Here is a 12885-nt window from a genome sequence, read left to right on the forward strand (position 1 = left end):
CAGCTTCCCAAAGTGCTGGGATTACAGGCATAAGCCACCGCACCCAGCCAAGAAGCGACTTCTTAATAGATTCTTAATAGAGGAAGGGAGGCATAGGGGACAGAGAGGCTAATAAAATTTTTTTTGTTGTTAATTTTTTTTTAAAATAAAAGTTCTATGTGCTTAATATAGAAAACTTGCCAAGAAGTCCCTCAAGTTCCTATTATCCAAAGCCAATCACTGTTGAAATTTTGCCATAGTTCCTTACATGTCCCCCCACCCCCCCCCTTTTTTTTTTTTTTTTTTTTTTGACAGGGTCTCACTCTGTCCCCCAGGGTGGAGTGCAGTGGTGCAGTCATGGCTCACTGCAGCCTTGACTTTCTGGGCTCAAATGATCCTCCCACCTCAGCCTCCTGAGTAGCTGGGATCACAGGTGCATACCACCACATCTGGCTAATTTTTGTAGAGATAGAGTCTTGCCATGTTGCCCAGGCTGGTCTCCAACTCCTGGGTTCAGTCGATCCTCCTGCCTCGGCCTCCCAAAGTGCTGGGGTTACAGGCACAGGTGTGAGCCACCATGCCCAACCTGTTTTTTTGTTTTTTGTTTTTTTGAGACAGAGTTTCGCTCTTGTTGCCCAGGCTGGAGTACAGTGGCGCAATCTCAGCTCACCACAACCTCCAGGCCTCCCGGGTTCGAGTGATCCTCCTGCCTCTGCCTCCCAAGTAGCTGGGATTCCAGGCATGCGCCACCACGCCTGGCTAATTTTGTATTTTTAGTAGAGATGGGGTTTCTCCATGTTGGTCAGGCTGGTCTCAAACTCCTGACCTCAGGTAATCTGCCTGCCTTGGCCTCGCAAAGTGCTGGGATTACAGGTGTGAGCCACCGTGCCCAGCCCCAGTCTGTTTTTTACTTAACTCATAGTTGTGGTTGTGGTTCTTTTCTTTTCTTTTTTTTTTTTTGAGGCCGAGTCTCGCTCTGTCACCCAGGCTAGAGTGCAGTGGCGCCATCTCGGCTCACTGCAAGCTCCGCCTCACAGGTTCACACCATTCTCCTGCCTCAGCCTCCTGAGTAGCTGGGACTGCAGGTGCCCACCACCGCGCCTGGCTAATTTTTTTTTTTTTAATTTTTAGTAGAGACGGGGTTTCACCGTGTTAGCCAGGATGGTCTCGATCTGCTGACCTCGTGATCCGCTCTCCTCGGCCTCCCAAAGTGCTGGGATTACAGGCGTGAGCCACTGCGCCCAGCCAGGGTTATATTCTTATCCAATTTTCTATCATTCTTTTTTCACTTTGTAACTCAAGCATTTTTCTGCGACATTTCACATTTACTGTAAACGTTTTAGTAATTACAAAATCCATATAGTTGGCATTCCAGTTTTATTTAAACCATTTTCCTGTCATTTTCACTGTTAGAAATCCTTCTGCTATGAACATCTTTGTAGATAAAGTTCTTACTAGGGTTTGGATTTATTTCTGTAGGTCGTATTAACAAGGATGGACTTTCCAAGCCAAAGGATATAAAGGAACATTTTAGGAACTCTTCGTAGATAGTGCCCACTGGGAAAAAGGGACTTCTGAATGTATCTGGAAGTTGTAGGACTTTCACTGGGCCCTTGTTGACAGGGAGTTCGCCTGTCAGGACTTGTGCCCCAGTCTTTCCAGGCACCATCACCCCTGTGCCCACTTCTACTTTGGTCCCTTTCTCTCTCCAGCAGCCATTTCCTTGCCATGCCTGTTCTAGATGTCTGTTGAGGGCACACATGCCACATTTGCTTATATTTCTTTATGTTATATTCTCAGAATTTATATGACCTGGATGAAGATGATGATGGTATAGCTTCCGTTCCTACTAAACAGATGAAGTTTGCAGCCTCCGGCGGCTTTCTTCACCACATGGTATGGCATTTCATGTTTTCTTACGCTGCATGTCTGATCAGACAGGTGGGAGAGGTTGTGGTGAATAGAGCCTGTTTTTTTTTTTGTTTTTTTGAGACGAAGTCTTGCTCTTGTCCCCAAGGCTGCTGGAGGGCAGTGGCACAATCTCAGCTCACTGCAACCTCCGCCTCCCGGGTTCAAGCTATTCTCCTGCCTCAGCCTCCCTAGTAGCTGGGATTACAAGCGCCTGCCACCACGCCCAGCTAATTTTTGTGTTTTTAGTAGAGATGAGGTTTCACCATGTTGGCCAGGCTGGTCTGGAACTCCTGACCTCAAGTGATCTGCCTGCGTCAGCCTCCCAAAGTACTGGGATTACAGGGTGAGCCACTGCGCCCCGTGTGAATAGAGCCTTTCAATGCAGAAATATTTCTTCCTTTGGGCCGTAAGATTTTCAGAGCTGGAGTTAGTCCAACCCCTTAGTTTTATAAATGCTGAGACACTGGGGTGCCTCCTGATTTGTTCAAGGTCCCACAGCAAGTGAAGTGCAGGACTGCAGCTCCCAGGTGCTATGTTTGAGACACTATAGGGAAAATGTGAGTGATCCCACAGTGGGGAGTCTGTGTTCTTTCCTTGGTGGCTGGTCGTTCTGCATGCTCTGTGACCCTCTATGGTCAGCAGCTCGGGCGCTGCTCTTGGAGTCTGGATTCCCTTGGTTGACATTAGCAGGAATACATCTCACCTGATCTGTGGGCTCTGCCAGGTGCAGCCTGCATGCAGGGAAAGCTTGCTGGGCTAGAGTGTTGATCAGACATCATGCAGAGAAGGAAAGAAAACAGCATCTGGGAGCATCAGGGAGGTCCATGCTGCTTAGCTCAGTAGTACAGCCAAGTGTCAGACAGGGAGGCCAGTGGGCTGCCCAGGTGGGTCCTTATGGCAGACACCTCTTTTGTTTTTCCTTCAGAAGCTCAAAGACTCAGTTTTGGTTACTGTCTGGAGTATGTGGACCAGACTCCTGGTTAGTAATTAAGAGAAACATGGGCCGAGCGCAGTGGCTCACGCGTGTAATCCCAGCACTTTGGGAGGCAGAGGTGGGCAGATCACAAGGTCAGGAGACCAAGACCATCCTGGCTAACACGATGAAACCCCGTCTCTACTAAAAAACACAAAAAAATTATCCGGGCATGGTGGTGGGCACCTGTAGTCCCAGCTACTCGGAAGGCTGAGGCAGGAGAATGGCGTGAACCTGGGAGGCAGAGCTTGCAGTGAGCCGATATCACGCCACAGCACTCCAGCCTGGGTGGCAGAGCGAGACTCCATCTGGAAAAAAAAAAAAAGAGAGAAACATGAAGCTGGCTGTGCGCGGTGGCTCACGCCTGTAATCCGAGCACTTTGGGAGGCCGAGGTGGGCAGATTACCTGAGGTCAGGAGTTCGAGACCAGCCTGGCAACATGGTGAAACGCTGTCTCTACTAAAAATACAAAAATTAGCTGGACATGGTGCTGCGTGCCTGTAATCCCAGCTACTCGGGAGGCTGAGGCAGGAGAATTGTTTGAACCCTGAGATGGAGGTTGCAGTGAGCCAAGATTGCACCACTGCACTCCAGCCTGGGTGACAGGGTGAGACTCCGTGTCAAAAAAAAAAAAAGAGAGATACATCGTGAAGCTGAATGATGCCAGTTTGTTTCTTTACAAAGGGACCAGGCCTTTCCAGTAATTAGACTGCTCAAGTCTGCTATCAAGGGAACTATCACCTTGCTCAGTGAGTCTCTATCCCTATTTGATACCCTAATTGAATAAATGCCATATTTATACTAATGCGTTTTGTACCCTGTGAGATGGGTACTGTTGATTACCCTCGTTTATGGATGAGGAAGCAGGCATGGAGAGGTAAAATAAGCCTGAGCAGTCTGGTTCTCAGGGCCCTGTGTGTAGTCACTGTGCTGTCCTGGCTCTGGAGACTCAGAAAGCCGCCTGAGGAATGTGGAATCCAGCCTGGGGTGACGCTGCTTCTCCCAGACTTGGAGAAGCGTGGTGGATTGCCCCTGCCCATTCTCTGATCTGCCTTTCTGGCTGCTGCGTTCCTCCCTTCTCCCTGGGTCAGTGCCTTTAAACACTGCCCTAAATCAGCAGGGCTCCCGTCACTTCTGCTTTATGCGCCTTTTTCCTCAGACACAATACAGGGGAGTTTTGTTTCCAAGGGACCATATCGAGATGGGAGGGGCTGTTTTTGGTGATCTGCGCTGCCGAATGCCCGTGTGTCCCTGACTGTCCAGGAGCTGATGAGGCCAAGGCTGTGTGTGGTTCCTCTGGATGGCCAGAAGAGGAACCAAAAAGCTGAGTTCTGGGCCTTCTTAAGTGTGGTGATCAGCACACTGTGATAGAAGCATATCTGGGAATGAACTTGGCCTCAACCTTTTGGCCTTTTAATTTTTCAGCTTTATTAAGAAAACAAAGGAATAAAATCATGGCTACTCCATAGGCATAGCGGCTCTTTTACATTTTTTGTATAGATGAGGTTTCACTGTGTTGCCCAGGTTGGTCTTGAACTTCTGGCCTCAAGCAGTCCTCTCACCTCAGCCTCCCAAAGTGCTGGGATGACAGGTGTGATCCACTATGCCTGGCCAAGCGTTTGGCCTTCTGACCAGCCTCATTATTGTAGAATTTTTAGAAAGTCTAAGTGGTATGGGTGAGTCTGTGGCTCTTAGGTAATTTTCCAGGTCAGGGCTGTATGGAAGCTTCCTGTCAAGAGCTTCTAGCACTGTGGAGAGTGGCTTCTGTGAGTGCGCGCTCAGGCTGTGTGTTTTTTTCTCCCCCTGCCCCTTCACTATGGGATGTCACTGGCAGCTGGCAGCTTTTTTGGCTCCAGACCTCTAATAGAATTGGAGAGCTGGGAGGCGTAGAGGGTTCATGCTCTCAGCAAGTTGTCAGCCCCTTGGGGCTTCTTCAGAACATTCCAGGTCTGGCTTCTCAGATTCTTTTCTGTCTCTTTGTTTAGGCTGGGCTAAGTAGTTCCAAGCTTTCCATGTCCAAGGCCCTCCCTCTTACCAAAGTGGTTCAGAATGACGCGTACACAGCTCCTGCTCTCCCTTCCTCTGTTCGAACAAAAGCCTTGACCAACATGTCCCGGACACTGGTGAACAAGGAAGAACCCCCCAAAGAGCTGCCACCTGCTGAGGTGAGGTGACGGTGGTGACCACAGCAGTTGGGGTCAGGAGGGCTGTATGCTTATATGTATCTCATTGTGTCCCCACAACACCTTTGTGAGGTGGGCATTGCCACCCCCATTCTACAGATGAGCAAACCAAGACCTAGGGACTCTTACTCTCGAAGACCTTGCAGGCCGCTGGGGACAGCAGACCTGCTGAGAGGTTACGGTATCTGGTGATATGTTAGACTCTCCCAGAAGAAAGCTGTTAGGAGTGCTGAGGACAGAGCATCTCATTCCAGTTGGGAAATCTGGGAAAAAGGGCTCTTTTAGCTGAGTGGGTCTGGAAGCATGAGCAGCCTTCAGGTAGAGGCTCAGGGCCTAAGAGGCTTGCGTATTTGGGAGATGGAAAAGGGTCCATGCTTTTAGCATAGAGTGGTGGGGGGTGTAGTGGACACTGAAGTTCAGGGGGCCCAGTTGTGGTAACTCTCCATGGAGCTTTCCTCTGAGCCTTCCTAGTCACGTGCCTGGAGGAATTTCTGTTGTGGGAATGCTTATCAGCTATCCAGCTTCTGGTAACGCTCTTGTCTGTGACAGCCTGTTCTCAGTCCATTGGAAGGCACCAAGATGACTGTGAATAATCTGCACCCTCGGGTCACGGAGGAGGACATTGTTGTAAGTACTGTGACCTACCAAACATTTAAATCTCAAACCGCCTCTGTGGCAAATGTCTCTTAAGACCCACCCTCAGGTTTGATGACTGCTAGGACTCACCAGACTCAGCATATAGTCACACTCAGGGCTGAGACTAATGACAGCAAAAGGATGCAGAGCAAATGGTTCATGGGGTGAAGCTGGGGGGAAACCAGGCACAAGCCTCCAGAGGCCCCTCCCAGCAGAGTTGCACAGGATGCTGGGTGCAACTCGCAGCAAGTTGTGACAACACATGTGACACCAGGGAAGTTCATTAAAGACTCGGTGCCCAAAGGTTTTATTGGGGACTGGTCACTTCGGCATTCTTTGTGTAGCACGTACCAAAATTCCAGACTCCCAGAAGAAAAGCAGCTGTTGAGTAGAAACCATGTTGTTTGCACAGTCCAGGCACAGTGAACTGTGGGGTGGCAGGAGCCCTTCTGAGATCCGAGTTCCCAGATGCCAGCCAAGGGCCACCCCTGGAATCGGGCCTTTCAAACAGTAGCAGTCAGCCCAGCTGCTTCACTCTTCTGCGCAGCTTCTAACCAAGGCCAGGTGCCTGGCCTGAATGTCAGAGTCAGGGGATATCTGTGATGTAATAGGTCCTAAATGGGATCCTTTAGTCCCACTGGGCAATATCCAGTAGTTGTGTTTTCCTATGAGTCTTTGGAACGTTCTGTGTCCTTTGGAGGTTTTACAAGATGATTCCAAAGTGAGAGAGGTGAGATGGACTGGTGGTATCCACCTTCCTGGTCCATCCTGTCCCACCCATGGCAGTCATGGGCAAAACCTGTCAAGTGCCTGTGAGTGGGGTTCTGGATGCAGCTAGGACTTTTTTCAACATCATTTTCATTCAGGCAGCCAAAAGAGCCATTAGTTTAGAAATCCAGGCATCCTTTGAACTGTCAGATCACAAAATGAATACAGTTGGAGAATCCAGCCTCTCCCTGCAGTTGAGTCCCAGACTAACAGACTGCACTGGTCACTACATTTGTTAAAATCTTTTTGTTTTGTTTTGTTTTGTTTTGTTTTTGAGATAGAGTCTCACTGTCACCTAAGCTAGAGTGTAATGGTGCGATCTCGGCTCACTGCAACCTCTGCCTCCCAGGCTCAAGCAATTTTCCTGCCTCAGCCTCCTGAGTAACTGGGATTAGAGGCACCTGCCACTACACCTGGCTAATTTTTGTATTTTTAGTAGAGACAGGGTTTCACCATGTTGGCCAGGGTGGTCTCGAACTCCTGACCTCAAATGATCTGCCCGCCTTGGGTTTTTTTTGTTTTGTTTTGTTTTTTTGTTTGTTTTTTAAGACGAGTCTTGCTCTGTGGCACAGGCTGGAGTGCAGTGGTGCAATCTTGGCTCACTGCAACTTCCGCCTCCTGGGTTCAAGCAATTCTCATGCCTCAGCCTCCCTGGTAGCTGGGATTACAGGCACGTGCCACCACACCCAGCTAATTTTTGTATTTTTCAGTAGAGACGGGGTTTCACCATGTTTGCTATGCTGGTCTTGAACTCCTGACCTTATGATCTGCCTGCCTTGGCCTCCCAAAGTGCTGGTATTAAAGGTGTGAGCCACTGTGCCCAGCCCAGCTGAGGTTTTTTTTGGAGACAGAGTCTCACTTTGTCGCCCAGGCTGGAGTGCAGTGGCAGGATCTCAGCTCACTGCAAGCTCCGCCTCCCGGGTTTACGCCATTCTCCTGCCTCAGCCTCCCGAGTAGCTGGGACTACAGGCGCCCGCCACCTCGCCCGGCTAGTTTTTTGTATTTTTTTAGTAGAGACGGGGTTTCACCATGTTAGCCAGGATGGTCTCGATCTCCTGACCTCGTGATCTGCCCGTCTCAGCCTCCCAAAGTGCTGGGATTACAGGCTTGAGCCACCGCACCCGGCCTGGGTTAAATCTTAATTATGAAACACACACATGCTGTGAAATGGGTCCCTCGTACGCCCTTCTCCTTTACAGGGACAGTGCTGTGAATGGTGCATATGAGGATGGAAATTGTAGCTTGTTTTGTGTAATACTTGACAAGTCATTAAGAATTAAAGCTGATTGCTGGGTGCAGTGGCTCACGTCTGTAATCCCAGCACTTTGTGAGGCCGAGGCTGGTGGATCACCTGAGGTCAGGAGTTCGAGACCAGCTTGGCCAACATGGCGAAACCCCATCTCTACTAAAAATAGAAAAATTAGCCAGGCGTGGTGGTGCGTGCCCATAGTCCCAGCTACTCGGGAGGCTGAGGCAGGAGAATCACTTAGAACCCAGGAGGTGGAGGTTGACACCATTGCTCTCCCGCCTAGGTGACAGAGTGAGACTCTGTCTCAAAAAAAGGAAAGAATTAAAACTGTTTATAAGCGTAATAACGACTGCCATTTATTGAGTACTTGCTATGTGCCAGTCACTTTAGGCAGACTCCTGGGAGATATATAATGGTGGAAAACTGAACACCAGTCATGATCAGCGCTCAGGGGAGATTGCCAGTAATAATCATCCTCTCTCCTCTTCTACCCAAATAGGCAATGTTAAAAGGACAATGGAAATAAAATTGGAATTACACCTACTATTTATAGTTGGCCCTTCATATCTGTCGGTTCTACATCTGCAGATTTAGCCAACCACTGAATGAAAATATTCAAATTTTTTAAAATAACAGTATAATGAGAAATAATACAAATTTTAGAAATACAGTATAACAACTATTTATATAGCATTTACATTGGTATTGTAAGTAATCTAGAGATGATTTAAAGTATAGTGGACAATGTGCATAGGTTATACGTAAATACTACAGCATTTTATAGCAGGGACTTGAGCATCCACAGATTTTAGTATCTGTGAGTGGTTCTGGAACCAGTCTCCCACAGGTGCAGAGGGACATCTTGTTTTGATATTTACCATTAAAAACAAATCATGTCAAGGACCTTTTCATAAACCTTCTTTTGGCCCTCACAGCAACCTTGTGAAGGCAGTTGCAGGTGAAGAAATGGCGTGAGTGCTAGTCAGGCTCTGTCTGTCTTCACATTCTGCTCCCTCTCTGGCCTTAATTGTCTTGTCTGTAAAATGGGGTGGAGATTGGAGTCAATGATGTGTGCAAAGCACTGCTTAAAAATGATCTCTGTTGAGCTTTCCAGTAACCCTCGAAAGTAAGCTAGTTCTTTTTATTTTCAGAAGAGGAAACAGGCTTAGAGAAGTTAAGTAACTTGCTAGATGTCCCATAGCAGATAGGAAGCAAAGCCTGGGGGATCAAACTCAGGTTTGACTTAGAGTGACCAACTGTCCCAGTTTTGCTAGGGACTCTCCTGGTTTTATCACTCAAAGTCTTATGTCTGGGGAAACCCTTCAATCCAGCCAAACCAGGACTCTGGGTAGAACTTCAGAATTTGTATTTCTAACAGATTCTCAGGTGACATGTTAGCAGCTGTCTTTCTTTGTATACATGTATTCTCATGACAGGGCTCTCTGAGAAAATTTTCATAACTATTTTATCCCTGTTGAGGTGGGCACTGAAGACTTTGGTGGTGGCTTGCTGGGAGATCCCAGGTGATCCAAGTCTTGTAAACCCAGCCCCTTTCCCACTGCTGACTTCATCTGGTGCTGTGTTGAGGCCTGTGGATGTCTCAAGAGCACCACCTAACGTGGAACCTCCCTGCAGTCTCAGGCACAGGGGCATATTTAGCTGCAGTGGAGCCACCACACCCCAGGGCCTTCAGAGTGTGTGAGTGGCAGGCGGTGAGAAATCCTTCCCCAATCCCAACCCCTCTTGTGTGCAGGAACTTTTCTGTGTGTGTGGGGCCCTCAAGCGAGCTCGACTGGTCCATCCTGGGGTAGCAGAGGTGGTGTTTGTGAAAAAGGACGATGCCATCACCGCATATAAGAAGTACAACAACCGGTGTCTGGACGGTAAGTTAGGGAGAAGGCAGTCCTCTGACCCTCCCACTCCTCTCTACTTGCTGTCAGGTAGCAGGCTTTCCAGAGGAAGTCTCTCTGAGATGGGTGGAACCCATCTCCGGGGCCTCGTCTGCACCAGGAACTGCTGTGCAGTCTCTGAGTAGTCCTGAGCTGTGGGTTACACAGGGCCCTGGATTTTCACCCAGCCCTTAAGCTTTTGAGCCCAGCAAAAAGGAAAACAGCGTTTCTCTGTGGATGGTTCTCTTAAGCGATTTTGCCAGGGAGGCCAAGAGGCACAGCCGTTCCCTCCATATGTTGATCTGCTTAGTGCTAGGGCAGACGTTCCTCAAAGCCCTGGAGTCTTGTCTGAATGTTGGCTCCTGGGTGAGAGCTGCTCCTAGTGGGTAAACAACAGACTTTATTGACTTGAGGTTCGTATTTTTCATCTCCAGAGAGCCTGTAGAGAATTATTCTGTCTGCCATGTTCCTTTTCCACTCATTTGTTCTTTCAGTATGTATTGAGTGCCTACTGTGGACCAAGGCCCTGTGCTAGAAGTGGAGAAGCAGAGACTAATAAAACAATACAACAGTAAAAAAATTACAAATAAAAGACCTAGAGCCTTGGCTAAATCTTGGCACCTGGGTGAACTCCCCTGGGTGAGTCAGTGGAGTTCCGATTTGCATTTCCCCGTGGCTAATGATGTTGAGCACCTTTTCATGTGCTTACTGGCCATTTGTATGTCATTAAAAAAATTATTTTTAATTTTGTTTTAAATTTTAAATTTCTCTTGTTTTTTCTTATTTTGTCATATTGGATGTGGAAAGATACTTTTCTTTTTTTTTTTTTTTTTTTTGAGTTTCTCTCTGTAGCTGGGGTGCAGTGGCATGATCTTGGCTCACAGGAACCTCTGCCTTCCATGTTCAAGCGATTTTCCTGCCTCAGCCTTCCAAGTAGCTGGGACTACAGGCACGCGCCACCACGCCCAGCTAATTTTTTTGTATTTTTAGTAGAGATGGGGTTTCACCATGTTGGCCAGGCTGGTCTCAAACTCCTGACCTCAGGTGATCCGCCCACCTCAGCCTCCCAAAGTGCTAGGATTACAGGCGTGAGCCACCGTGCCTGGCTATCTTCTTTGGAGAAATGCCAGTACAGAATCTTTGTCTGCCTTTTAGGTTCTTTTTTATTATTGAGTTGTAAAAGTACTTTACATATTCTTAAGTCCTTTATCAGATAAGTGATTTACTAATATTTTCTCCCATTCTGTAGGTTTTTTTACTTCTGCTTGTTAATGTATTCATACGCTGTATAAGCCCACATATATGACAGTGGGCCCATAACATTATAATACCATATTTTTACTATATTTTCTCTATGTTTAGATGTACAAATACAGTTGCCTACTCAGTAGAGTAACATGCTGTACAGCCAGGTGTGGTGGCTCAAGCCTGTAATTCCAGCACTTTGGGAGACTGAGGCAGGAGGATCACTTGAGCCTAGAAACTTGAGACCAACCTGTGCAATGTGGCAAGACCCTGTCTCAAAAAATAAATTAGCTGGGCATGGTGGCGTGTGCCTGTAGTCCCAGATGCTGGGGAGGCTGAGGTGGGAGGATCACCTGAGCCTGGAAAGTTGAGGCTATAGTGAGCTATGATCATGCCACTGCACTCTGGAATGTATTCCCATGGTTAAATGATACATGACTATATGTGCATTTACAGCTATATATTCTAAGCATTGCTTTAACTGCATTCCATATCATGCCTTCATTTTCATTCATCTTGAATTATTTTCTAATTTCCCTTGTGATTTCTCCTGTGACCCACTGGTTATTTAGGATTGTTTCAATTTCCATATATTCATGAATTTTCCAGATTTTCTTTTCTTCTTTGAGTGTTTAAGGAGAATATGTATTTTCTTGTTGTGGGTGGAGTGTTCTGTACATGTCTATTATGTCTAGTTGCTTTGTCATGTTGTTCAAGTGTTGTTTCATTGTTGATCTGCCTGGTTCTATCTAGTATTGAAAGTGAAATATGGAGTGTTTTGTTTTGTTTTTTTGAGACGGAGTCTTCCTCTGTCGCCCAGGCTGGAGTGCAGTGGCATGATCTTGACTCACAGCAACCTCTCCCTTCTGGGTTCAAGCAGTTCTCCTGTCTCAGCCTCCCAAGTAGCTGGGATTACAGGTGCACGCTGTCACGCCCAGCTAATTTTTGTATTTTTAGTAGAGATGGGGTTTTTACCATGTTGGCCAGGCTAGTTTCAAAGTCCTGACCTCAAGTGATCCGTCTGCCTAGGCCTTCCAAAGTGCTGGGATTAGAGGCATGAGCCACTGCGCCCGGTAAGATCTTTATTACTGTTTGTCTGTTCTTTTCACTTCTGTGTATTTTTATTTCATATATTTGAGGCTCTGTTGTTACTTGCATATATGTTTGATTATATTCTTCCTGATGAATTGACCCTTTAATTAAATTTAAATCCCTCTTTACCTCTAGTAACTTTTTTGTTGTTGTTTTAAAGTCTATTTCATTTTATATTATTAATAGCTAATAAGTAAAAGACCAGCTTTCCTAGGGTTGCTGTTTGGGTAATATATCTTTGTTCACGCTTTTTTTTTTTTTTTTTTTTTTGTGAGATGGAGTCTCGCTCTGTCACCCAGGCTGGAATGCGGGGGCATGATCTTGGCTCACTGCAACGTCTGCCTCCCAGGTTCAAGCGATTCTCGTGCCTTAGCCTCCTGAGTGGCTGAGACTACAGGCGCGCACTACCACACCTGGCTAATTTTTAGTATTTTTAGCAGAAATGGGGTTTCTGCCATGCGGGCCAGGCTGCTCTCAATCAGCTGGCTTCAAGTGATCTGCCCATCTCAGCCTTGCCAAGTGCTGGGATTACAGGCATGAGCCACCGTGCCTGGCCCACTCTTACTTTCAATCTTTTTCTCTCATCGACTGTAAAAATGTGTTTCCTAGGCTGGGCGTAGTGTCTCACGCCTGTAATCCCAGCACTTTGGGAGGCTGAGCCAGGAGAATCACCTGATTGGGAGTTCAAGACTAGCTTGACCAATATGAGGAAACTCCATCTCTACTTTACAAAATTAGCCAGGCATGGTGGTACATGCCTGTAATCCCAGCTAAACGGGAGGCTGAGGCAGGAGAATCACTTGCACCTGGGAGGCAGAGGTTGCCGTGAGCTGAGATCGTGCCACTGCTCTCCAGCCTGGGCAATAAGAGTGAAACTCCATCTCAAAAAAAAAGAAAGAAAAATGTGTCTTTTTTAAATTTTAATTCAATCTGACAATCTGTCTTTGGATTGGATTATTT

The 12885-nt window shown here is 47.2% G+C and overlaps 1 protein-coding gene across 2 annotated transcripts in view; it reads left to right on the plus strand.

Annotated features, from left to right (window-relative positions):
- The window catches only part of POLDIP3 (DNA polymerase delta interacting protein 3), a 29967-nt gene that overhangs the window by 13394 nt on the left and 3688 nt on the right, over window positions 1–12885 (plus strand). For both annotated transcript variants that reach the window (XM_003905640.3, XM_003905641.3), the window contains 4 exons: window positions 1780–1875; window positions 4849–5028; window positions 5596–5673; window positions 9453–9582. In XM_003905640.3, coding sequence (XP_003905689.1) covers window positions 1780–1875; window positions 4849–5028; window positions 5596–5673; window positions 9453–9582 — 484 coding nt within the window. The remainder of the gene's footprint in view (window positions 1–1779; window positions 1876–4848; window positions 5029–5595; window positions 5674–9452; window positions 9583–12885) is intronic.

This window comes from Papio anubis, chromosome 16, assembly GCF_008728515.1.
Source record: "Papio anubis isolate 15944 chromosome 16, Panubis1.0, whole genome shotgun sequence".
NCBI classification, from domain to species: domain Eukaryota; kingdom Metazoa; phylum Chordata; class Mammalia; order Primates; family Cercopithecidae; genus Papio; species Papio anubis.